Source organism: Mustelus asterias, chromosome 1 (genome assembly GCF_964213995.1).
Source record: "Mustelus asterias chromosome 1, sMusAst1.hap1.1, whole genome shotgun sequence".
Lineage (NCBI taxonomy): Eukaryota > Metazoa > Chordata > Chondrichthyes > Carcharhiniformes > Triakidae > Mustelus > Mustelus asterias.
Genome location: NC_135801.1, coordinates 59,468,143 through 59,495,922, shown reverse-complemented (window position 1 = coordinate 59,495,922; position 27,780 = coordinate 59,468,143). Strand labels below are relative to the sequence as shown.

General features: G+C 44.2%; 2 protein-coding genes across 3 annotated transcripts in view; both read right to left on the bottom strand.

The window, feature by feature from the left end:
• Positions 1-27,780, bottom strand: part of LOC144493694 (toll-like receptor 2 type-2) — a 95,223-nt gene that overhangs the window by 53,710 nt on the left and 13,733 nt on the right. The gene's annotated exons all lie outside the window — the stretch shown is intronic.
• On the bottom strand, positions 10,077-27,604 carry LOC144493716 (toll-like receptor 2 type-2). Of its 2 annotated transcripts, XM_078213095.1 has the most exons (3): positions 27,529-27,604; positions 27,321-27,415; positions 10,077-13,314 (listed from the first exon to the last, which is right to left on the bottom strand). In XM_078213095.1, the coding sequence occupies exon 3, from the start codon at positions 13,293-13,295 to the stop codon at positions 10,893-10,895; it is 2,403 nt and encodes an 800-aa protein (XP_078069221.1). In that variant the 5' UTR covers positions 13,296-13,314; positions 27,321-27,415; positions 27,529-27,604; the 3' UTR covers positions 10,077-10,892. The 2 variants fall into 2 exon arrangements, with proteins under 2 accessions (XP_078069221.1, XP_078069231.1); XM_078213105.1 differs by lacking the exons at positions 27,321-27,415; positions 27,529-27,604 and adding an exon at positions 27,014-27,217.

Genomic DNA, 27,780 nt, shown 5'->3' with positions numbered 1-27,780 from the left:
TTCCCCAATGTACCATGCGTCGGGACATCCTTTCCTGCAGCGTATCAGGTAGACAACGTTGGCCGAGTTGCAAGAGTAGGTACTGTGTACCTGGTAGATGGTGTTCTCACGTGAGATGATGGCATCCGTGTCGATGATCCGGCACGTCTTGCAGAGGTTGCTGTGGCAGGGTTGTGTGGTGTCGTGGTCACTGTTCTCCTGAAGGCTGGGTAGTTTGCTGCGGACAATGGTCTGTTTGAGGTTGCGCGGTTGTTTGAAGGCAAGAAGTGGGGGTGTGGGGATGGCCTTGGCGAGATGTTCGGATTTATGTCACATTATCAGTAGCCCCCACAGCTTGCCTCCTGGACTTGCAGGCTGTCCTGTCTGAAGACAATACACATCTCTTTAACCCGTGCTTAGTGCTCCCTCCACCTACATTGTCTGTATTTTTAAGACCTGGCTGGTTGTAGGGATTCGCATTCTAATCAGTATTCTGTAACTTGATTTTGTGTCTCTGTGCACTGTTTGAGAGCACATTTCCACTCCATCTGACGAAGGAGCAGCGCTCCGAAAGCTAATGGTATTTGCTACCAAATAAACCTGTTGGACTTTAACCTGGTGTTGTTAAAACTCTTACTGTGCTGCAACATGCCAATGACACAGGGAAACAGGGTCACCTCAGGCTAAAACCCAGGGGACATGGACATTTGGGCAAACCTCTAAGTTTTGCCCTGTCTTGTACTCTGGAGAGGACACTCCAATTCTGCCGCAGTGTATCCATGTTGAGCTCACCAAGGTGTAAACAATTGTGCCACAAGACAGAATTGTGCCAGAGATGAATGGACTGAATGAAAGTACTCCGTAGTATCTGGCGATCATGTTTGTCGCCTCCTTCTGATATGCCTGAAACTGGCAATGAAAGATGAATTTAATATTATTGATGTGAATCAATGGGCCTTGCGAGCTGAACTTTATAATTTTTGATGTGGAGATGCCGGCGTTGGACTGGGGTAAGCACAGTAAGAAGTCTCACAACACCAGGTTAAAGTCCAACAGGTTTATTTGGTAGCACGAGCTTTCGGAGCACTGCTCTTTCATCAAGTGAGTGGAGCATTGGGTTCACAAACAGAGCATATATAGACAGAGACACAATTGCAAAATAATGGTTGGAATGCAAGTCTTTACAGGTAATCAAGTCTTTACAGGTATAGACAATGTGAGTGGAGAGAGGGATAATTGCAGGTTAAAGAGGTGTAAATTGTCTAAGCCAGGACAGTTAGTGAGATTTTGCAAACCCAGGCTAGATGGTGGGGGTTACAGATAGTGTGACATAAGCCCAAGATCCCGGTTGAGGCCGTCCTCATACGTGTGGAACTTGAATATCAGTTTCTGCGCGACAATTCTTCATTGTCGTGTGTCTTATATTAAAGTGTACAAAGAATTAACATCATAAACATGATTCACAACTTGGTCTGTTATTAAAAAACATTCTGCAAAGAAATTCCAGCCTACAACCTGAATTTAATTTGGATAGCATATTCAAAAAAGGGAGCATTTCAGCAGAATATAGTGAAAGTAAAACAAGAAACCACATTGCATACTTGTGGTGAACCATTGTTGGTTCCCACTAGGTAGTGCTGAGCCATGGTCTGGCCAGTACTATGAGTCTATATATATGTTACTGTTGGGGTTAGGGTTGTGCTGTTCTACCTGTTAATATAGTTGTTATGGTACACCCCAGTCGGCTCCGCCTCCTGGGAGAGGTATAAAGGTCACTGCTCTGCCTGGTGACCCTTTAGTCTGGGATCGTGTACTGTATATGGTAGCTGTTATTGTTGGCAATAAAAACCTTTATTTCCCGAGTACATCACGCCTCTCGTGTGTTATATCGCGCATCAATACTCATGCAGATTTTTTCAAAAATTAACACCGAAGTTATATTTCAGTTTATTAATTTTCACCCAAGAAAAATATTTAATTTCCATTTTATAATAAATGTCAGGGGATAGTTTTATCCTGGTATTTATTGAAGCTAGGTTTGAAAGCTGCAGGCAAGGATTTAAGGTTGGGAGAATGGCATGGGGTTTTAGCTCTGTGGTGTATGTGGCTTGTATTTATATAAATTCTTGGTTGGACAGGTCAGGGCAGCACAGTGGTTAGCATTGCTGCTTCACAGTACCAGAGACCTGGGTTCAATTCCCGGCTTGGGTCACTGTGTGGAGTTTGTACGTTCTCCCTGTGGGTTTCTTCCGGGTTCTCAGGTTTCCTCCCACATTCTGAAAGAGGTGCTGGTTAGGTGTATTGACCTGAACAGGTGCTGGATTGTGGCAACTAGCGGAATTTCACAGTAACTTCATTGCAGTGTTAATGTAAGCCTTACTTGTGACTAATAAATAAACTTTACTTTAAACTTTCATTTAGTTGTCCATAAGATGGGCAAGGCTTTAGAAAAGGTTGTTGCCCAGGAGCAGATGGGTTTTGTGCTTGTGTTGTAGGTCGAACCTGGGCTTGGAGAAGAATCAGAGAAGAGATCCTGAGGGAGTGGGTTAGTGAAAGGTGGATGGGTCTCAGTGAGGGGGATGTGTTTGGGGAGGTGATGGGTGTGGTTTACTGGGCCTGCAACAAACACTCCTGCTCCTCTTGGCCCACAAGCAGTGTTGTAAAGACACTTACCTGACGAATCCATTCCTCCTTTTGCCTGCCAGGCTTCCCAAAGCTCAGGAAAACCACCCAACTGTGGCTAAAAATAGAAATTCTGTTAAATTAGAGGCACGAATCTCCTTTAAATGATTCAACTTCCAACCCACCTTCTGAGGACAGCTTGGTAACCCACCCTAATCCCACCTCCTTTGAAACCAGTAATGGGTGTGATTGAGACAAGCCTTGGCCAGATATTAAATTTTTAACATTTCAACTTCCCACCAGCACAACCTACTTATTTCAGGGTTAACATTACCTCCTGCCACTGGAAATTTATGCACCTCCCCCACCTCAGGGCAGGCTGGCTGGCAAGGGGAGGCCATAAAACTAGGTGACACGACAGTCATGCCATGCATACCGCCAATCCCTCTGCCTGCCCCTGCTGTGATTTTACCAGCGGTGGGGAAGGCAGCTTGTTTGCTTGTGAGACAATTAATGGCCTAATGTGACTGACGAGTGGCCACTAAGGACCTTCTGCCACCACTGCTGGGACTTCACGGTGGCAAGGGAGACTGACAACAAATGTCCTGCAAGCCAGGTGAAACTTGGCAGACTGGTGACTGGGCAAGGGCACCACCTTTTTGGGCCCTCTGCGCCCATCAAAGACACCTCCCCGGTGATATTCTCTTCATTGGGTTTCCCCCCCACCGTGATCCAAACCTTCACCTCCCACACCTTCACCAGGGGCTGCCAACTTGGCGCCTGTGACACCCAGACTTAGCATTTAGGTCCAGGCTCCATTGGCATCTGCTATTAAGGACTCCCTGCAGTCCCAGCAGTGGCCACTGTTCCCGGTGGTGCTGCTGGGACCAGACAGCTGCTGGCCATTTGATTGCCTGACAGTCTCCGATTGCAGATTTCTTTCCTCATTGGGGCAGAAGAACCACCTCCAGTCCAATGGCCGTTAAATGTCTGTGAGGTGAGCTGGTCAAGTGGAGGCAGATTTGCTCTGACTTTTACACCCAGCATAAAACTCAGCCCTGCCCTTGTGTTCATAGTGCGAGGAACCTTTAACTACTGCTTTAAAACATTGGGATCATTTTGCCCAGAATTTACAGGGAGGCTGGCAATTTCGACATGCCCTTTTAGATTTTTACTCTTTTCTCGGCTGAATTATATTCTTGTGCGTTGAGTTATTGGGAGTGTGGCTGATCTCAATGCAGCAAGGACAGTGCGGCACCTGGGACCTTCATGAATAATGGAAATCCCTAAACCATCAGATTTGAAGATTGAAAAACAGAAGTGACTGAGAATGAAACCGGATGAATTAGAGATATATTGGGCACGTGAAATAAAAGGGGAAACGATGTATTTGATTAAGAGAAAGACAATATACTGAGGTGAACAATAAGAAAAGAATTGGTCATCCATTAAAATCATGTCAAACATCAGGGGAAGCTCTGAACTTCAGCACTGTGGAAACACATTCGGGTCAAATCCTCCAGCCTCCAGATCATTGGAAGATGCACGTTGGGACCTGACTGAAGTCCTGGCTTTTGATGGCAATTCCCCCGATCCTCAGGACCCTCCATTGCACAGAAACTGAACTCTGCTGGCCTTATCAATACTGTGGTACAACAGCAGGTCAGACCTGTGAATTCCGTAGCGAGTACATAAAAACATGAAATTAGGAGCAGGAGTAGGCCATTTGGCCCCTCAAACCTGCTGCATCTTCAATAAAATCACAGCTCATTTGATTGTGGCCTCAGTGCTACCATCCTGTCGAATCTTGATAAACTTTTGACTCCTTTGTTAGTCGAGAATCTACCCACCTCCTCCTTAAAAATATTCAGTGACCCTGCCTCTACTACTCTCTGGGGAAGAGAGTGACACAGACTCACAACCCTCAGGGAAAATAATTCTTCTCAGCTCTGACTTGAATGGGAAACCCCTTATTATTAAACTGTGCCCCTTAATTCTCCCACAAAAGAAAACATTCTTTTAGCATCCACTCTGTCAAGGCCCCTCAGGATCTTATGTATTTCAATATGATTCCCTTTCAATCTTCTGAACTCCAATGGATACAGGCCCAACCTGTTCAACTTTTCCTCATGAGATAAAGCCCTTCATTCCAAGAATCAGTTGAGTGAACCTTCCCTGAAATCATTCTAACGCAATTATGTACTTTCTTACATAAGCGGATTAAAACTGTACACAATCCTCCAGATGTGGCCTCACCAGCTGTAGCAAAACATTCTTGCATTTATATTCTATTCCCCTTGCAATAAATACCAACATTCCATTTGCCTTCTTACTTTCTGTACCTGCACATTAACTTTTCTGATTGAGGCACACTGAGATCTCTCTGTACCACAGAGTTTCACAATCTCTCTTCATTTAGATATTATGTTGCTTTTCTATTTTTTATGCCAATGTTTACATTTTCCTACATTATATTCTATCTGCTATTTTTTTGGCCAATCACTTAACCTGTCTCTATCTTTTTGCAGATCTCTTCACAATCTAGTAACTCACCTCCTGACTCCCCCAAGTCCATCCACCATCTTCTCCACTTGCCTGAATAAATGTGGCTCCAACAGTGCTCAAGAAGCTTGACTCCATCCAGGACAAAGAAGCCCACTTGATCGGCACCATACCCATCACCTTCATGTTTTACTCACAGTACATAGTGGGCATAAAGGGGTCTTTCTCAGGATGGCAGCCGGTGACTAGTGGTGTGTCTCAGGGGTCAGTGCTGGGACCACAACTTTTCACAATATATATTAATGATTTGGAGGAAGGATCTGAAGGCACTGTTGCTAAGTTTGCTTCCTTGCAAGAGGCAATTCACCATAATTCCATTGACAGCTCCTACCAAACGTGTTTCCTCTACCACTAGAGGAACAAGGACAGCAGATGGATCAACTTGGAGGTTACCTCCAAGTTGCACGACTTCCTGAGTTGGAGCTACATCATTGTTACTTCATTATTTTTGAGTCAAAATCCCTGGAACTCCATTCTTAACAGGACAATAGAAGTGCCTACACCAGCTGACTGCAGCGGTTCTAGAAGGTAGCTGACCACTGGCTGCTCAAGGGCAATTAGGGATGAGCAATAATTGCTGGCCTAGTCAGCAATGCTCATATCCCATGAATATGTTAATAATAATCTCAGTTGTTTGGGTTTAATCTCAGTTGTTTGGGTTTAATATCAGTTGTTAATATCAGGGATTTGTTCCCAGGAGCAGGCTGAGGGTAAGAGAGTGGGTTTTCTGACTTTAATTAATTATTTATTTTTTTGTTTCCTTACACTCTTATTAACTTTTCACTGTCTTACTTGACATAAAGTGTCCAGTATGAGTGTGAAACCAGTGTGTTGTTCCCAGTGTAGGATGTGGGAGGTCCTGGAGGCATCTGGCCTCCCGGACATCCACATCTGTGAGGGGTGTGTCGAGCTGCGGTTCCTGAGGGACCGTGTTAGGGAGCTGGAACTGCAGCTCGAGGATCTTAGGCTGATGAGGGAGAATGAGGAGGTGATAGACAAGAGCTATCATCAGGTGGTCACACCAGGGCAACGGGAGGAGGCCAAGTGGGTGATGGCCAGGAAGGGTAAGGCTAGGGTGGTTGAGAGCACCCCAGTGGATTTGCCCCTGCACAACAAGTACTCCTGCTTGAGTACTGCTGGGGGGGACAGCCCGCCTGGGGGAAGCAGCAGTGGCCGTGTCTCCGCAGTGGAGTCCAGCCCTGTAACTCAGAGGGCTAAGGAAAAGAGGAGGAAGGCGGTATTAATCGGGGACTCGATGGTGAAGGGGACAGACAGGCGTTTCTGCGGAGGTAGGCGGGATTCTCGCATGGTGGTCTGCCTCCCTGGGGCCGGGATCCAGGATGTCGCTAGTCGGGTCCCGGAAATCCTGAGGTGGGAGGGAGAGGAGCCTGAGGTAGCGGTACATATTGGTACCGCTGATGTGGGTAGGAAGGGAGAAGGGGTTATGAAAAGGGAGTACAGGGAATTAGGGAGACAGCTGAGAAAGAGGAAAGCAAAGGTAGTAATCTCAGGATTACTGCCTGTGCCACGGGAAGGTGAGGGCAGGAATGGAGTGAGGTGGAAGATGAATGTGTGGCTGAGGGACTGGTGCAGGGGGCAGGGATTCAGGTTCCTGGACCATTGGGACCTCTTTAGGGGCAGGGGTGATCTGTATACAAAAAACGGGTGGAACTTGAATCACACGGGGACCAATATCCTGGCCGGTAGGTTGGCTAAAGTTACTGGGGAGAATTTAAACTAGATAGGTTGGGGGGAGGGGAGCTAGAAGAGTTGACTAGGATCAAGGAACTAATTGATGGGGTGGAGGATGCAGGGGTAAGGGGAATTACAAAATTAATGGTAGAGGAGAGGGTGCAAGTGAATGAAGGCGGTAATTTAGATAAGGGAGTAGAGGGAGAGGGTGTTCGCGACTCATCAAAGCGGGTCCAGATAAAAGCTGGAATAAGGACACTTTGCCTGAATGCACGAAGCATTCGGAACAAGGTATATGAGTTGATGGTGCAAATCAGCACGAGTGGGTACGATCTAGTGGCCATTACAGAAACGTGGCTGAAAGGTGACCAGGACTGGGAGATGAATATCCAGGGGTATCAGGCGTTTAGGAAGAATAGACAGGAAGGAAAAGGTGGTGGGGTCGCGCTATTAATAAGAGATAATATCAGGGTAGTACTGAGGGATGACATAGGCTCTGAGGAACAAAACGTGGAATCGTTATGGGTAGAGATGAGGAATAGTAGAGGGAGAAAGACACTAGTAGGTGTGGTATATAGGCCCCCAAATAATAATGTTGAGGTGGGGAGGGCTATAAACAAGCAGATAAGGGATGCGTGTAAAAACGGAACGGCAATAATCATGGGGGACTTCAACATGCACATTGACTGGCAGACTCAAGTCGGTAAGGGTGGAATGGAGGAAGAGTTCTTAGAATGCTGTCGGGATAGTTTCCTTGAACAGCATGTTACGGAACCGACGAGGGAACGAGCTATTTTGGATCTGGTATTGTGTAACGAGGTAGGTAGAATTAAGGATCTTATTGTGAAGGACCCTCTTGGGTCTAGTGACCACAATATGGTCGAATTTCTGATTCAGATGGAAGAGGAGAAAGTTTGGTCCCAAACCAGTGTCCTCTGTTTGAACAGAGGGAAATATGATAGGATGAGGGATGAATTGGCTAAGGTAGACTGGGAGAGCAGGCTGGCAGGTAGGATAGCTGAGGAACAGTGGAGGATTTTTAAGGAGATCCTTTTCAGTTCTCAGCAAAAATATATTCCAGCAAAAAACAAGGATTGTAAGAAAAGGGAGAACCAGCCGTGGATAACGAAGGAAATAAAGGAGAGTATTAAAATAAAAACAGCTGCGTACAGAGTGGCCAAAAATAGTGGAGAAACAAGTGATTGGGAAAAATTTAAGAAACAACAAAGAGAGACTAAGAAAGCGATAAAGAAAGGAAGGATAGACTATGAAGCTAGGCTAGCAATTAATATAAAAAATGATAGTAAAAGTTTTTATAAATATATAAAAAGGAATAGAGTGGCTAGAGTGAATGTTGGACCCTTGGAGGACGAGAGGGGGGAGTTAATAGTGGGAAATGAGGATATGGCTGAGTCTTTAAATAAGTTTTTTGTGTCGGTCTTCACGGTGGAGGACACAAATAGTTTGCCAAATATTAACGATAGAGGGTTGGCAGCAGGAGAAATACTTAATACAATTAATGTAACCAGAGAGGCAGTGCTGGGTAGACTAATGGGACTGAAGGTGGATAAGTCCCCGGGTCCGGATGGAATGCATCCCAGGGTATTGAAAGAAATGTCAGAGGTAATAGTGGATGCGTTAGTGATTATTTATCAAAACTCGTTGCATTCTGGGGTAGTGCCGGTTGATTGGAAAACGGCTAATGTTACGCCGCTGTTTAAAAAAGGAAGGAGACAAAAGGCGGGTAACTATAGGCCGGTCAGCTTAACGTCTGTAGTAGGGAAAATGCTGGAATCCATTATTAAAGAGGAGATAGCAAGGCATCTGGATAGAAATGGTTCGATCAATCAGACGCAGCATGGATTCATGAGGGGAAAGTCGTGCTTGACGAACATGTTGGATTTTTATGAAGATGTGACTAGGGCGGTTGATGGAGGAGAACCGGTGGATGCGGTGTTTTTGGATTTCCAAAAGGCGTTTGATAAGGTGCCGCATAAAAGGCTACTGAAGAAGATTAGGGCACACGGAGTTGGGGGTAGTGTGTTAAAGTGGATTGGGGACTGGCTATCCGACAGGAAGCAAAGAGTCGGAATAAATGGGTGTTTTTCCGGTTGGAGGAAGGTAACTAGTGGCGTGCCGCAGGGATCGGTACTCGGGCCGCAACTATTTACCATTTATATAGATGATCTGGAGGAGGGGACGGAGTGTAGGGTAACGAAGTTTGCAGACGACACAAAGATAAGTGGAAAAGTGAATCGTGTGGAGGACGGAGAAGATCTGCAGAGAGATTTGGACAGGCTGAGTGAGTGGGCGAGGATATGGCAAATGGAGTATAACGTTGATAAATGCGAGGTTATACACTTTGGAGGAAATAATAACAAATGGGATTACTATCTCAATGGAAACAAATTAAAACATGCTACCGTGCAAAGGGACCTGGGGGTCCTTGTGCATGAGACGCAAAAGCCCAGTCTGCAGGTACAACAGGTGATCAAGAAGGCAAATGGGATGTTGGCCTATATTGCGAAGGGGATAGAATATAAAAGCAGGGATGTCTTGATGCACCTGTACAGGGCATTGGTGAGGCCGCAGCTGGAATACTGTGTGCAGTATTGGTCCCCTTATATGAGGAAGGATATATTGGCATTGGAGGGAGTGCAGAGAAGGTTCACCAGGTTGATACCGGAGATGAGGGGTTTGGATTATGAGGAGAGGCTGAGGAGATTGGGTTTGTACTCGTTGGAGTTTAGAAGGATGAGGGGGGATCTTATGGAGACTTATAAGATAATGCGGGGGCTGGATAGGGTGGAGGCGGAGAGATTCTTTCCACTTAGTAAGGAAGTTAAAACTAGAGGACACAGCCTCAAAATAAAGGGGGGTCGGTTTAAGACAGAGTTGAGGAGGAACTTCTTCTCCCAGAGGGTGGTGAATCTCTGGAATTCTCTGCCCACTGAGGTGGTGGAGGCTACCTCGCTGAATATGTTTAAAGCGCGGATGGATGGATTCCTGATCGGTAAGGGAATTAAGGGTTATGGGGATCAGGCGGGTAAGTGGTACTGATCCACGTCAGATCAGCCATGATCTTATTGAATGGCGGGGCAGGCTCGAGGGGCTAGATGGCCTACTCCTGCTCCTATTTCTTATGTTCTTATGTTCTTATAATCAAAAAAATGTAATATCTTTCTTATTGTTATCAGATCCAGTCTCAGTCATCTCTGTTTAGCACGCATTATTTTATTTTAGTTACATTTCATTGTTACACTTTGCAAACATTTTACTTCAGAGCATTAGAAAGCAGAGGTCATAACCATTTTTACATGCAAATCCAAGGAGTCACTCAATAAGTTATTTCCTCAATACATTGAGAATGAAGATTTGGAAGCTTAATGATAAACTTGCAGCACATTCACGCTGAACAATAACCAGAAACTGTTCTGAAATGTTAATGAGTGAGATTTGCATAAGCAACAGGAGAGAAGTGACAGGCAAGTCACTATGGTACTGGGAGAGGGCTTTTCTTATCCGTTGATAACCTATTCACAAGAAGCACATTTCAGTTACGTGAAGACCATAATTTGAGGATCTTATCATTCGGTGTAAATGTTATGTATTCAATGCTCTTAGTTGATAATTATATAAATAATCTCCATTCGGAAATAATCTCTATTGTCAATAATCTCCATTGGGCCTGTATCCCAGCCAGTTGAAATGGATGTACACGCTCAGTTCTAGTGGATATATAGGGAAGAGGAGTCAGGACATTATGATGTGGAGCAGATTTTTGAAAAACATACATCAAAAAAATGTTACTTCTGTGAGAAGTAAATGAAAATATGTGTGAATAGATGAGTTCTATTCTACTGTATCACAGTTCATTATTGTTCTACCTGCATTTCACTCCCTTTTGTTCAGTTAAACAGGCCCACTTATTGTTAATATATCTAACATATCCGGCTATCCACACTCATTGTGCAGAAAGGTCATATCATTATAAACCAGTACTTTGCTTAATTTTACGAGGAGTGGAAGTATATTAGTCACTTTGGAGAGAAACTCTGCATCTCATGGCCATCAGTTACATTTGTTTCATATTTTAATGCTGCTTGCAAGTTAAACCAGAAGTTTTGCTGCTCTACTTCTTCCTGTGGCCACTCCAAATAGGTTTTTGTATTCATCAGTTTCCGAAGCTTGCAGAATCTCTGAGGAATGGTCTCCTTTGGAATCGGCTCCAACAGGACAAGGATGGCTTTATCGTCATTTTCATCAAACAGACGGAAATGGGTATAGTCCAGCTCATACTTACACCACTCACTTTGAACAAAATGTTGAGACAAAACAAACAGGGTTTTCCTGCTTTTCTCAATGGACTCGATAATGTTGTCAATTATCCACTTCCCTGGGATGAAATCACGCTTATGAAGGCAGAGCGTTAGAGGTGGGTGAGCACCCTCTAACTCTCTTACCAGGAAGTTTTCCACCCACTCTGAGTCCATCACACTGTACGAGACAAATGCATCATAACAAATATCATTATTCCTCACTTTCTTTGGCTTCCTCTTTGCCTTCAGCCATGCCCAAGTCATTTGGATATACCAGATCCCATGATACTTGTAGCACATCATCCCAACAATGCCGACTGCCAAACATATGCCAACACACAGTAAGGCGAGCGACAGTGTTGTGTGACAGTCAAAAAAAGAGCGTTTAGTATTTTGTATCAACATTCCCCTGAGAAACAGAGGGGAATCACAGATGTAATTCTCCTTTTGGTTCAACAGTTGGACAGTTATGTCATGATTCATATAAAACAGGAATTCACACGAACAAATGTAATTATTTTTTCCAGCCTCTAAAAATCGAAGATTCTTAAATGCTTTGATTTCTACACCTGTGAGTGAGGTGAGTTTATTATTGCTGATCTTCAGAATTTCCATCTTTGGTAAGTAGCCATCACTTGGTAACCTTTTAAACTTATTATTGGACACATTTAATTCTTTGAGCAAAGGGAGATTAACATCAAAACTATGGAGGGCATTGTTGCTTAAATCCAATACTTCAACATTTGGAGGGATGCACTCTTTTATACTTTTCATCTCACAGCTCGAAAGGTTCAGAAATTGTAGATTTTTTGACCATTTGCATGAAGTCTTCATGTCACGAAACCTGTTCTGACTCAAATCTAAATGGGTAAGATTAGAAAGTGTGGATAATTTTGAGCTTGTAATTCCCAGGAATTTAAAATCATTCTTTTGCAAAATAAGATAACGCACAGAAGGCCAAGCTCCTGAACAGAGCGTTTCCTCCAGTCTATAATCATTCAGCAAGTTGTCAGTTAAATCAAGTAACTCCACATTTTGCAATGTCCTGGATACTGTGCAGGGCATCAGGAACAGGGTTAACTTTGTAAGTTTAGCTGTTTTAACATGTACAAGTAACTGACTAATACTTGAAAGATCATAAAACAAATAAAACCTTTTAATAGAAATGTTACTTAATGTTATTGAACGTAGAAAGTTGCTTGTAATGGGTTTTATACCAAACCATTTCCCAGTTCCTGAAAGCTCACAGTCTTCCACAACTAGTTCCGATAATTTTGTATTTATCGACGAATTTATAAAATTCAGTACCACACCATCTGTAAAAGAATTATTTCTGAAGGTGTATTTTCTCACTGTTGAGTTGTCCACTGTGGGAAATAGACTGTCCGTTTTGTCAGGAAACGCTAAGTCTCTCAGCTCCATGTGGGTGGTGGATCCTGTTAACTCGACAAGAATCTGCCGAGCCTGGTCTGGTTCATTCCGGAATGTATCATGCAAACTCAAGGCAGCATGGCTTATATTTCTGAATGAACTGAAACTTCCTTTCTGATACACAAGTAATTTCTCTGCCTTTACAATAAACTCCTCCAGATGTGTAACTCCTACAAAGTCATCTTCTTTCAGAAATGATAGAGAAGGATTGCCGAATTCTAACCATCTGAGTTGTGTCAGATTTGAGAAAATTCTCCCTGATCCCAAATCTGTGTAATTATTCCCTGAAACGTTGAAGTATTGTAATTTGGAAAGATACTTAAACCAATTGGGTGACAGTTGAGTCAAAAGGTTATTGGACAAGTCAAGATACTCCAGGTGTGTATTGTGCTGGAACGCTGGCTCAGCAATGGACTGGATTTGATTTGACTGCAATAGGAGTCTTTTCAGCCTCACATATGTAATGAAATCAGTGTCCTTAACCTGTGAGATCTTGTTGTGTGACAGATCAAACCCAGACACGTTTTCCGATACGTGTGGAATATTCTCTAACTTCAATGAAGAGCAGTTGCAGAGGTTGTCAGAGTCACATTGTTCACACACATTGTATTGGTGAGCGTTCCTTTGTAAGAAAGCTGTAGGTATAAAAATACACCCGCCAAGAAGGATCCCCAGAGAGGGCGATCTCATTGTTCTCCTTCAGAGGTATCTGAAATGGAAAAATAGTACTAATATTAACATCCATAGAAACCCTACAGGCAGAAAGAGGCTATTCAGTCCATCGGGTCTGCCCTGACTCTCCGAAAGAGCATTCTACCCAAGGCCCACTCCCTGGCCCTATCTCCATAACTTCATGCATTTACCACGGCTAAGCCACCTAACTGCACACCTTTGGACACTAAGGGTCAATTTAGCATGGCCAATCCACCTAACCTGCACATCTTTGGACTGTGGGAGGAAACCGGAGCACCCAGAGGAAATCCACGCAGACATGGGGAGAACATGCAAACTCCACACAGACAGTCACCCAAGGCCGGAATTGAACCTGGGTCCCTGGCGCTGTGAGGCAGTTGTGCTAACCACTGTGCCACCTGTACAGTGCAATATTTTCTGCCCACTGCTTCCTTAGGGGTACATCCTGATGGGTTTTCTTACGTTTCTGTTGGTCTCTGCAGGATGTTGTTTTAACTTCCATGCATTGCAAACACCTCTCTCTTGCTGTGCCTATGGTGACTTCAAGATTCTAGTCAAGGCGCAATGTGCCACCTGAGGCTGAGTGAGATATAACAATGAACAAAGGAGTTGTTAGTGATGCTGGAGGCCTCATGCCCTGTGCCCAACTCACGCTGCAAACCTGGTGTTCATTGCTGAGAGGGGGGGTTTAGCATCTTCTGAGCAGGAAGTGGGGGAAGGGAACCTTGAAGAGTTGAGCGTTGATTTCAGGACAACAAGTCTGAAACATGTTTCCTACTTTGCTGCTATTTATACATGACCGACCGAAAACTGGGGTTGGCTAGAAGGGGCATGAAAAGAGTTGAGAAACCTTTAGGAAAAAATTAATTTCACCAGAATAAATGGTGTATAGAAACCAAACATAAAAGATCAATAATAATCAGGGGTTAAATTTTAAGGTAACCCCAGGGTCAAGATGGCAGGATCAAATTGTGAAACTATGACAGTAGTGCCCATTCTCGGTGTTTATCCACCCACCATTACTCAGCATCACAGAATTGTTACGTGGAATCGTTATGGGTAGAGATAAAGAATAGTAGGGAGAGAAAGACACTAGTAGGCGTGGTCTATAGGCCCCCAAATAATAATGTTGAGGTGGGTAGGGCTATAAAAAAGCAAATAATGGATGCGTGCTGTGGTGAACCATAGATGGTTAGCACTATGGGTACTGAACCATAGATGGTTAGCACTATGGGTACTTGTACATATGTTACTGTTGTCACTGTTGGGGTTAGGGTTGGGGTGTTCTACCTGTTGATATTGTTCTGTGGTACACTCTGGTTGGCTCCGCCTACCTGTAGGAGTATAAAGGTCACTGCACTGCCGGGTGACCCTTTAGTCTGGGATTGTATTGTTATATAGTATGCTCCATTCTTGTTACTAATAAAAGCCTTTATTTCCCGGGTACGATCCAGCCTCCCGAGTGATTTAATCGCGCATCACGTGCAAAAACGGAACGGCAATAATCATGGGGGACTTCAACCTGCATATTAATTGGCTGACTCAAGTTGGAAGGGGTGGGATGGAGGAAGAGTTCTTAGAATGCTGTCGGGATAGTTACCTTGAACAGTATGTTACAAAACCGACGAGGGAACGAGTTATCTTAGATCTGGTAATGTGTAACGAGGTAGGTAGAATTAAGGATGTTCTTGTGAAGGACCCTCTTGGGTCAAGTGATCACAATATGGTCAAATTTCTGATACAAATGGAAGAGGAGAAAGTAGGGTCCCATACCACTGTCCTCTGTCTGAACAGGGGGAAGTACGATAGGATGAGGGCTGAATTGGCTGAGGTGGACTGGGAGAGCAGACTGGTAGGTAGGACAGCTGAGGAACAGTGGAGGATTTTTAAGGAGATCCTTTTCAGTACTCAGGAACAATATATTCCGGTGATAAAGAAGGACTGTAAGAAAAGGGATAACCAGCCGTAGATAACGAAGGAAATTAAATTAAAGACCGATGCGTACAGAATGGCCAAAAATAGTGGAGAATCGGAAGATTGGGAAAACTTTAAGAAACAACAAAGAACGACTAAGAAAGAGATAAAGAAAGGAAAGATAGGTTATGAAGCTAGGCTAGCTCTAAATATAAAAAATGATAGTAAAAGCTTTTATAAATATATAAAAAGGAATAGAGTTGCAAGAGTGAATGTTGGACCCTTGGAGGACGAGTGGGGGGATTTAATAGTGGGAAATGAGGAAATGGCTGAAACTTTAAATAAGTTTTTTGTGTCGGTCTTCACGGTGGAAGACACAAATAGTTTACCGAATATTAACGATAGAGGGTTGGTAGGAGGAGAGGTACTCAATACAATTAATGTTACCAAGGCAGTGCTTGGTAGACTAACGTGACTGAAGGTGGACAAGTCCCCGAGCCCGGATGGAATGCATCCCAGGGTACTGAAAGAAATGTCAGAGGTAATAGCGGATGCGTTAGTGGTTATTTATCAAAATTCGTTGGATTCTGGGGTAGTGCCGGTGGATTGGAAAACGGCTAATGTTACGCCGCTGTTTAAAAATGGAAATAGACAAAAGGTGGGTAACTACAGGCCGGTTAGCTTAACGTCTGTAGTTGGGAAAATGCTGGAATCCATCATTAAAGAAGAAATAGCAGGCCATCTGGATAAGAATGGTTCGATTAAGCAGACGCAGCATGGATTCATGAGGGGAAAGTCGTGCTTGACGAACTTGTTGGATTTTTATGAAGATGTGACTGGTGCGGTTGATGGAGGGACACCGGTGGATGCGGTGTTTTTGGATTTCCAAAAGGCGTTTGATAAGGTGCCTCACAAAAGGTTGCTGAAGAAGATTGGATCACACGGAGTTGGGGGTAGGGTGTTAGTGTGGATTGGGGATTGGCTATCCGACAGGAAGCAGAGAGTCGGAATAAATGGGTGCTTTTCTGGTTGGCAGATGGTAACTAGTGGCGTGCCGCAGGGCTCGGTACTGGGGCCTCAACTATTTACCATTTATATAGACGATCTGGAGGAGGGGACTGAGTGTAGGGTAACAAAGTTTGCAGATGACACAAAGATAAGTGGAAAAGTGAATCGTGTGGAGGGCGTAGAAGGTCTGCAGAGAGATTTGGACAGGCTGAGTGAGTGGGCGAGGATCTGGCAGATGGAGTATAACGTTAACAAATGCAAGGTTATTCACTTTGGAAGAAATAATAGCAAATTGAATTATTATCTAAATGGAAAGAAATTACAACATGCTGCTGTGCAGAGGGACCTGGGGGTCCTTGTGCATGAGACGCAAAAACCCAGTCTGCAGGCGCAACAGGTGATCAAGAAGGCAAATGGGATGTTGGCCTATATCGCAAGGGGGATAGAATATAAAAGCAGACATGTCTTGCTGCATCTGTACAGGGCATTGGTGAGGCCGCAGCTGGAATACTGTGTGCAGTCTTGGTCCCCTTATTTGCGGAAGGATATATTGGCCTTGGAGGGAGTGCAGAGAAGGTTCACCAGGTTGATACCAGAGATGAGGGGTGTTGATTATGAGGAGAGACTGAGCAGATTGGGTTTGTACTCATTGGAATTTAGAAGGCTGAGGGGGGATCTTATAGAGACCTATAAGATAATGAAGGGGCTGGATAAGGTAGAGGTGGAGAGATTCTTTCCACTTAGAAAGGAAATTAGAACTAGAGGGCACAGCCTCAAAATAAAGTTTAGGACAGAGTTGAGGAGGAACTTCTTCTCCCAGAGGGTGGTGAATCTCTGGAATTCTCTGCCCACTGAGGTGGTGGAGGCTACCTCGCTGAATATGTTTAAAGTGCGGATGGATGGATTCCTGATCGGTAAGGGAATTAGGGGTTATGGGGATCAGGCGGGTAAGTGGAACTGATCCACTTCAGATCAGCCATGATCTTATTGAATGGCGGGGCAGGCTCGAGGGGCTAGATGGCCTACTCCTGCTCCTATTTCTTATGTTCTTATGTTACGGTGCAGGAGGCCATTTGGCCCAGCGTGTCTGCACCGGCTCTTCAAATGAGCATCATGACTTTTAAACATTATTATTAGACACACTTAATTCTTTAAGAGAAGGGAGATTAGCATCATAACCGCGGAGGTCATTGTTACTTAAATCCAACATTTCAATATTTGGAGGAATGTATTCTTTTATTCTTCTTATCTCTCAGCTTGAATTTGTAGATTTTCTGATGGATTGCATGAAGTCTTTATGTCATAAAATCTATTCTGACTCAAAATCTAAATCTATTGCCATTCCCCTGTCTTTTATCATAGAATCATAGAAACTCTACAGTGCAGAAAGAGGCCATTTGGCCCATCGAGTCTGCACCGGCCACAATCCCACCCAGGCCCTACCCCCATATCCTGACATATTTACCCGCTAATCCCTCTAATCTACGCATCTCAGGACACTAAGGGGCAACTTTAGCATGGCCAATCAACCTAACCCGCACATCTTTGGACTGTGGGAGGAAACCGGAGCACCCGGAGGAAACCCACGCAGACACGAGGAGAATGTGCAAACTCCACACAGAATGTGAACACATTAGAGAGAGTGCAGAAGAGGTTTACAGGAATGGTTCCAGGGATGAGAAACTTCAGATCTGAGGATAGATTGGAGAGGTTGGGACTGTTCTCCTTGGTGAGAAAAAGGCTAAGAGGAGATTTCATAGAGATGTTCAAAATCAAGAAGGGACTGGACATGGGGGAAACTGTTCCTGCTCATAAAAGGATCAAGAACGAGAGGGGACAAATTTAAAGTAATTTGCAAAAGAAGTGAATGTGATATGAGACAAAACTTTTTCTCGGTGAGTGGTTGGGGTCAAGCCGGGAATCGAACCCAGGTCCCTGGAGCTGTGAAGCAGCAGTGCTAACCACTGTGCTGCCGTGCCCATGCCCCTGCACATTGTTTCTATTCAAATAATCATCTAATGTCCACTTGAATGCCTCGATTGAACCTGCCTCCACCACACTTCCAGGCAGTGCATTCCAGACCCCAACCACTCACCGAGAAAAAGTTTTGTCTCATATCACATTCACTTCTTTTGCACATTACTTTAAATTTGTCCCCTCTCGTTCTTGATCCTTTTATGAGCAGGAACAGTTTCCCCCATGTCCAGTCCCTTCTTGATTTTGAACATCTCTATGAAATCTCCTCTTAGCCTTTTTCTCACCAAGGAGAACAGTCCCAACCTCTCCAATCTATCCTCAGATCTGAAGTTTCTCATCCCTGGAACCATTCCTGTAAACCTCTTCTGCACTCTCTCTAATGTGTTCACATTCTTCCTATAGTGTGGTGCCCAGAACAATACACAGTACTCCAGCTGAACTCTAACTAGCATCTTGTATCAGTTCAGCGTAACCTCCTTGCCCTTGTACTCTATGTCTCTATTAATACATCCCAGAATGCTGTATACTTTATTAACTGCTCCTTCAATCTGCCCAACCACCTTTAATTATCTTTTTATTTATTATTTTGTGGATGGTGGACATCTCTGGCTGGGCCAGCATTTGTTGCCCATTCCTAATTGTCCTTGAACTGAATGGTTTGCTCAGCCATTTCAGAGGGCATTTGGGAGTCAACCAAAATGTTGTGGGTCTGGAGTCACATATAGGCCAGACCATATAAGGATGAAAACTTCCTTCCCCAAAGGACATGAGTGAACTGTTAAATCAAGAGTTTTATTGAACTCAAATTCAAATGGCTGCCATGCTGGGATTTGAACCTGGATCCACAGAGCATTACTCTGTGTCTCTGGATTACTAGTCCAATGATAATATCACTACACCATCCCCTTCATCAATCTATGCACATATGCGCTCAGGTCCTTGTGCTCCTGTACTCCTTAAGGATCATACTCCCCATTTTATGTTGCCCCTCAATGTTCTTCCTACCAAAATGCATCACCTCACACTTCTCCATATTGAACATAATCTGCTACCTTTCTGCCCGCTCCACCAATTTGTCTATGTCCTTTTGAAATTCTACACTGTCCTTCTCACAATTTACAATACTTCCAAATTTTGTGTCTTCCACAAACTTTGAAATCGTCCCCTACACACCAAGGTCTAGATCATTAACATACATCAGGAAAAGCAAGAGTTCCACTACAAACTTTCCTCCAGCCTGAAAAATATCCATTGATCACTACCCTCTGCTTCCTATTACTCAGCCAATTTTGTACCCATGTTGCTCCTGTCCCTTTTATTCCATGGGTTATAACTTTTCTCACAAGTCAGTTGTATGGCACTATGTTGAATGCCTTTTAAAAGTCCATGTACATCAACAGCATTAGCCTCATTATCCCTTTCTGTTACCTCTTCCAAAAAATCCAGCAATTTAGTGAAACATGATATCCCCTTTAGAAATCCATGCTGGGTCTTCCTAATCAATCCACATTTTTCCATGTGACTGCTAATTCTATCCTGAATAATTGTTTCTGACTGATCTGTAATTGTTGGAGTTATCCATACAACCTCTTTTGAACAAGGGCATAATGTCTGCAATTCTCCAGTCCTCTGACACCTCCCCTGAGTCTAGAGAAGACTGAAAGATTATGACCAGACTGGCTGCAATTTCCACGCTCACTTCCTTCAGTATGCTTGGATGCACCTCATCCAGCCCAACCCCGGAGCCTTGTCAACTTTAAGAACAAATAGTCTATCCAACACTTCCTCCTCATCGATTTTGAACCCTTCTCGTGAGTTTCCTCCTCTGTCACCATGGCCTGGGTAGAATCTATTTCCTTGGAAAAGACAGATTCAAAATATTCATTCACACCTCAGTCATGCCCCCCGCATCCCTGTGTAAATCCCCATTTTTGGTCCCTAATCAGCCTTACTCCTCCTTCTACCATCATTTGACTATTTATTTGTCTATAGAAGACTTTGTCTATAGAAGGCTGCCTGTCTTTTCTCCTAATCCCTCTTCACTTCTCTAATGTGCCTCTTCACCTCTCCTCTGAACCTTCTGTATTCAGCCTGGTTCTCAATTGTATTTCTCGCTGACACCTGTCAGAGAGCACACTGTTTCATCTTAAGCACACTGTTTCTTCTTCATCTTGATTTTCATCTCCTTTTTCATCCAGGGAGATCTGGATTTCTTTCCGCTACCTTTTCCTTTTGAGGAAAACTTTGCTTGAACCATTTCTGTTTTGATTGTCAGCTACAGATTTCCCCGCTAACCTTTCATCCCAATCTAACTGACCCAGCTCTGTTCCTATACCATTGAAGTTAATTATTTTTACTCTGGATTGTCCTTTTCTACCATCACCCTAAACCTTACGATACAATGATCACTGTCTCCTAAATGTTTCTCCACTGACACTTGATCTACTTGTCCCACCTCATTTCCAATAACCAGGTCCAACAATACATCCTTTCTTGTTGGACTGGACACAAACTGCTATACAAAATCTTCCTGAACACATTCTAGGAACCTTTGTCCCTCTCCTGCACCCGTAACTCCCCAATCTTATTCACTACACTCCCTGCATTCACATACATGCACAATAACCCTGATTTAGACTTCATTACTTCCCCCTTTACTCCAACCTATTAATTTGCTATTCTCTATTCTAGTGCCATCTGTCTATCCAGTATTTTGACCATCCTGGTATTCCTCTCCAATATTTCTTTTTGGATCCCCACACTGCTGTCAAGTTAGTTTTAAGGCCTCCCCACAGTGCGAGCAAAAATCCCCAAGTCAGTCACAGCTCTGTTCAGGTGCAACCTGCCTGCCTTGTACAGGTGCCATCTCCCCCTGAGCCAGTCCCAGTGTCCCAGGAGTCTAAAGCCCTCCCTCCTGCACCATCTTTCCAGCCACGCAACCATTTGCCTTATCCTCCTATATCTGTACTGTCGTGCATGTGGCACGGGCAATCTTCTTTTGAGATTCTGCTTGCTAATTTTCTACTGAGCTCCCTACCGCGGCACGGTAGCACAGCGGTTAGCACTGCTGCTTCACAGCTCCAGGGTCCCGGGTTCGATTCCCGGCTCGGGTCACTGTCTGTGTGGAGTTTGCACATTCTCCTCGTGTCTGCGTGGGTTTCCTCCGGGTGCTCCGGTTTCCTCCCACAGTCCAAAGATGTGCGGGTTAGGTTGATTGGCCAGGTTAAAAATTGCCCTTAGTGTCCTGGGATGCGTTGGTTAGAGGGATTAGCAGGTAAAATATGTGGGGTGGCATTGTGGTCAGTGGAGACTCGATGGGCTGAATGGCCTCCTTCTGCACTGTAGGGTTTCTAGGATTCTATGAATTCTGATTCCCTTCCTACATTAGTCATTGGTACTAATGGGGGCCATGACCTCTGGCTGTTCACCCCACCCCCAGAAGAATGCCACTTGGCGACATCCCTGACCCTGGCATCAGGGAGACAACATATCATCCTGGAGTCATGTCTACAGCTACAAAAACGCCTGTCTGTTCCCCTAATTAACAAATCCTCTATCACTATTGATCTTAATTTCTTCTTCCTCCCTTCCTGTACAACTAAGCAGCTTGTGGTGCCACAAATCTGGCTCTGACTGCACTCCTCTGAGAAACCAGTGGATTCCTGAACTAGCTGTCTGGGGTTGTCAGCCACCCAGAGGATCAAGCACTCCCAATGTGCCCCTTGCCAGCAGAGCCTGCCCAGTTGAATGTGGCTCTTCATTGGTGCCCCCTTGAAAATCTCCTCCAGGTCCCACCAGAGTCATTTCCAAGCTCCTAACCCATCTTTCAGCATTGTGTGGGGATTGGGACCCTGAAACTAAAATCCAGCCCCGTTTCCAGGATTTCCCCAGCTTTTACACTATGAGCAGGAGAACCTTTGCAGAAATTCAACCCCAACAGTACTGACAATGAAAACAGCACTGTTGTGAACTCTGGAAATTTAGCCATATATTCAAACACTAGAACCACAATACTAAACTGAGGTCACATTCCTATCTATTGATTCCATCCTCCTCTATCTTCATTCTCACTCTGTTAACAAACTTGACATCCTACCTGACCTCCAGCTGAGCTTTCATCACCATTTCTTCTCCATCACCAAGGTCACCTATGTCTCCTTATGTAACATCGCTCATCTCCATCCCTACCTCAGCCCATTGGCTGTTGACACCCTGACCCATTTTGGTGTTATTTAACTAATCCTTTGCCCTCATGGTTGGACTTGGATCTTTCAATTTACATAAACATGAGCTCACCTTATTATCCTAACTTTCACCTAACCCCATTTATCCATTGGTTTTTTTATCCATTAACCAACACTGCTTCCCATTGCCCAAACGTCTCCAATTTAAAACTCTCATCCTCATGTTCAAATCCCTTCATTGTCTCCCCTCTTTATCTCTGTAACCTCCTCCAGCCCTCAAACATTCTGCACTCCACCTACTCAGGTTTCTTGTCTATCTCTTCCTTTCTTTCCCTATGTGTCAGGTGGCCTTTCAGACAAGCACTTCCAAGGCAGTGGGAGCAAATAGCCATGATGGAAATGGCAGATTCTTACCACTACCATTCATGCCAGCAGGATTTTCCCATCCGGCTGCAATGAGCAGAGATTTGGCTGGCCTGCCAAATTTGCTGACCACGCTGTCGCGGGAGGGTAAATAGCAGGTAAGGTCGCACCCAAGGAGTCTGACCCCAGGGTCCTCAATACAGTGCCAAAGTAAGTTTATACACAGCCATGAAAAAGAGCCATATCGAACCCGAAATGTGAACTCTGTTTCTCTCTCCACAGATGCTGCCAGACTTGCTGTGTTTATCCGGCATTTTGTGTTTTTATAGAACATAGAACATTACAGCGCAGTACAGGCCCTTTGGCCCTCGATGTTGCGCCGACCAGTGAAACCAATCTAAAGCCCCTCTAATCTACACTATTCCAATATTATCCATATGTTTATCCAATGACCCTTTAAATGCCCTTAATGTTGGCGAGTCCACTACTGCTGCAGGCAGGGCATTCCACGCCCTTACTACTCTCTGAGTGAAGAACCTACCTCTGACATCTGTCCCATATCTATCCCCCCTCAATTTAAAGCTAGGTCCCCTCGTGCTAGCTATCACCATCCGAGGAAAAAGGCTCTCATTGTCCACCCTATCTAAGCCTCTGATCATCTTGTATGCCTCTATTAAGTCACCTCTTAACCTTCTTCTCTCTAATGAAAACAACCTCAAGTCCCTCAGCCTTTCCTCATGAGATCTTCCCACCATACCAGGCAACATCCTAGTAAATCTCCTCTGCATCCTTTCCAATGCTTCCACATCCTTCCTATAATGCAGCCACCAGAACTGTACACAATACTCCAAGTGCGGCCGCACCAGAGTTTTGTACAGCTGCAACATGACCTCCTGGCTCCGAAACTCAATTCCTCTACCAATAAAAGCTAACACTAAGTACGCTTTCTTAACAACCCTATCAATCTGGGTGCCAACTTGCAGGGATCTATGCACATGGACACCGAGATCTCTCTGCTCATCCACACTACCAAGTATCTTACCATTAGCCCAGTACTCTGTATTCCTGCTACTCCTTCCAAAGTGAATCACCTCACACTTTTCCTCATTAAACTCCATTTGCCACCTCTCAGCCCTGCACTGCAGCTTATCTATGTCCCTCTGTAACCTGCAACAACCTTCCGCACTGTCCACAACTCCACCGACTCTAGTGTCATCCGCACATTTACTAACCCATCCTTCTACGCCCTCATCCAGGTCATTTATAAAAATGACAAGCAGCGGTGGCCCCAAAACAGATCCTTGCGGTACACCACTAGTAACTGAACTCCAGGATGAACATTTCCCATCAACCACCACCCTCTGTCTTCTTACAGCTAGCCAATTCCTGATCCAAACCGTTAAATCACCCTCAATCCCATGCCTCCGTATCTTCTGCAATAGCTTACCGTGGGGAACCTTATCAAACGCTTTACTGAAATCCATATACACCACATCAACTGCTTTACCCTCATCCACCTCTTTGGTCACCTTCTCAAAGAACTCAATAAGGTTTGTGAGGCACGACCTACCCTTCTCAAAACCATGTTGACTATCCTTAATAAAATTATTCCTTTCTGGATGATTATAAATCCTATCTCTTATAATCCTTTCCAAACCTTTGCCCACAACAGAAGTAAGGCTCACTGGTCTATAAATACAAGGGTTGTCTCTACTCCCCTTCTTGAACAAGGGGACAACATTTGCTATCCTCCAGTCTTCTGGCACTATTCCTGTAGACAATGACGACATAAAGAACAAAGCCAAAGGCTCTGCAATCTCTTCCCTAACCTCCCAGAGAATCCTGGAATAAATCCCATCCGGCCCAGGGGACTTATCTATTTTCACACTCTCCAGAATTGCTAACACCTCCTCTTTATTAACCTCAATCCCGTCTAGTCCAATAGCCTGTATCTCAGTATTCTCTTCGACAACATTGTCTTTTTCCTGCGTGAATACTGACGAAAAATATTCCTTTAGCGCCTCTCCTATCTCTTCAGGCTCCACGCACAACTTCCCACTACTGTCCTTGACTGGCCGCAATCTTACCTTCGTCATTCTTTTATTCCTGACATACCTATAAAAGGCTTTAGGGTTTTCCTTGATCCTACCTGCCAAAGACTTCTCATGTCCCCTCCTGGCTCTTCTTAACTCTCTCTGTAGGTCCTTCCTGGCTAACTTGTAACTCTCAAGCGCCCTAACTGAGCCTTCACGTCTCATCTTTACATAAGTCTCCTTCTTCCTCTTCACAAGAGATTCAACTTCGTTCGTAAACCACGATTCCCTCACTCGACCACTTCCTCCCTGCCTGACAGGTACATACTTATCAAGGACACCCAGTAGCTGTCCCTGAACAAGCTCCACATTTCAATTGTGCCCATCCCCTGCAGTTTCCTTCCCCAACCTATGCATCCTAAATCTCGCCTAATCGCATCATAATTTCCTTTCCCCCAGCTATAACACTTGCCCTGCGGTATATACCTATCCCTTTCCATCGCTAAAGTAAACGTAACCAAATTGTGGTCACTATCACCAAAGTGCTCACCTACCTCCAAATCTAACACCTCGTCTGGTTCATTACCCAGTATCAAATCTAATGTGGCCTCGCCTCTTGTTGGCCTATCTACATACTGTGTCAGGAAACCCTCCGGCACACATTGGACAAAAACTGACCCATCTAAAGTACTCGAACTATAGCTTTTCCAGTCAATATTTGTAAAGTTAAAGTCCCCCATAACAACTACCCTGTTACTTTCGCTCCTATCCAGAATCATCTTTGCAATCCTTTCCTCTACATCTCTGGAACTTTTCAGAAGCCTACAGAAAACTCCCAACAGGGTGACCTCTCCTTTCCTGTTTCTAACCTCAGCCCATACTACCTCAGTAGAAGAGTCCTCATCAAACGTCCTTTCTGCCACCGTAATACTGTCCTTGATTAACAATGCCACACCTCCACCTCTTTTACCACCTTCCCTGCTCTTACTGAAACATCTAAATCCCGGAACCTGCAACAACCATTCCTGTCCCTGCTCTATTCATGTCTCCGAAATGGCCACAACATCGAAGTCCCAGGTACCAACCCATGCTGCAAGTTCGCCCACCTTATTCTGGATGCTCCTGGCGTTGAAGTATACACACTTCAAACCATCTTCCTGCCTGCCAGTACACTCCTGCGATGCTGAAACCTTATCCATGACCTCACTACTCTCAACCTCCTGTACACTGGAGCTACAATTCAGGTTCCCATCCCCCTGCTGAATTAGTTTAAACCCTCCCGAAGAGCATTAGCAAATTTCCCCCTCAGGATATTGGTACCCCTCTGGTTCAGGTGTAGACCATCCCATTTGTCGAAGTCCCACCTACCCCAGAAAGAGCCCCAATTGTCCAGGTATCTGAATCCCTCCCTTCTGCACCATCCCTGTAACCACGCGTTCAATTGCTCTCTCTCCCTATTCCTTTCCTCACTATCACATGGCACAGGTAACAAACCAGGGATAACAACTCTGTTTGTTCTAGCCTTAAGCTTCCACCCTAACTCCCTGAATTTCTGCCTTACATCCCCATCCCTTTTCCTACCTATGTCTTGAGTGCCTATGTGAACCACGACTTGGGGCTGGTCCCCCTCCCCCTTAAGGATCCCGAAAACACGATCCGAGACATCATGGACCCCGGCACCTGGGAGGCAACACACCAACCGCAAGTCCCTCTCGTTCCCACAGAATCTCCTATCTATCCCCCTAACTATGGAGTCCCCAATAACTAATGTTCTACTCTGCTCTTATTTCAGATTTCCAGCAGCTGCAGTATTTTGCTTTTATCTTACAAGTCATAGTCTGCATTTAGTATTGAAGTTAATGAAAAGCCAAGAAAATAAATAGTTCTCTGCTTATGAATTATAAAAATACACAATTATTTTTACAAGAGTAGCACAGTAGACAATTTAAGTATAAACTTCACATGATTAATCACTATTTTACGTATTCCCAGGAGAAAATATTGAATTGGCACATGCCTGTCAAACTGTCTGAACTGACAACCTTAAATACTACCACATTGGCTAGGATGTGGGTGAATAGGAGCCCAAAGATTTCCTGTTTTTCTACAGTTGACTAGGCATTTCATTAAATATACTCCTACAGTATTCTATCTGAAGTAATTCCAGATTATAGCTACTAAGGCATTTTGAATGATCGTCTAATCTTCAGTGGATGTTCAACTCAGTCTGACTTACAGTATTTCTTCTTTTACAGAAGTATTCCGCTGTAGTTCTTGGTGGAAAGAATCCAAGATTCACTTCTCTGATTATACAACCAACCCTACAATTCCAAAAACGGAAAATAAAAACTATGCAGACTTTTTACAATTAATTGAGCCTCTGGAAGTGCGATTAGCACAATATTAGATTCAGCCCAGACCTTCACATGTTACCAAACTCAGAAAACAAAATAAACAGGATGTGAGATATGGGTCGACTACAAAAGCGATCGTGTACTACACTTATTGAGGTCAATCCAACTAACACAGTTTTTCATACTTACTGGCACACTTACTGGTACTTGAGAAACAGAGGTGTCAAAGTCTTGCAAAAGTTGATCATCCCTAGCGATGACTTAGCACAGGAACTGGAAACAAACTGTCAGAAAGAATGAAAATTGCATCAGTAAAAGGAAGATTTGCAAGCAGATGGTATTGTGAAATATTTGTGCAACCACTGGAAAATGTCCAGCTTTCAAATGCAGCACCCACCTCTGTTTGATGAAGCATCTTAAAATTGATGCTTTTTTCTACTTCAAAGACTCCTGCGAAGAAAAAAAATAAGGGAGTGCCCCAGACAATAAGACATAACTTTTAAAAATGACTGAATTTTTGTCGAGGTGTTGGTTTTTGCTACATAGAACTAGAACTAGAACTAGGGGACTTTGCCTCAAAATAAGGGGGAGCAGATTTAGGACTGAGTTGATGAGGAACTTCTTCACCCAAAGGGTTGTGAAACTGTGG

What these genes read in the sequence shown, in the direction of transcription:
- LOC144493716 (XM_078213095.1), bottom strand. Translation starts at nt 13,295, where the DNA reads ATGAGATCGCCCTCTCTGGGGATCCTTCTTGGCGGGTGTATTTTTATA.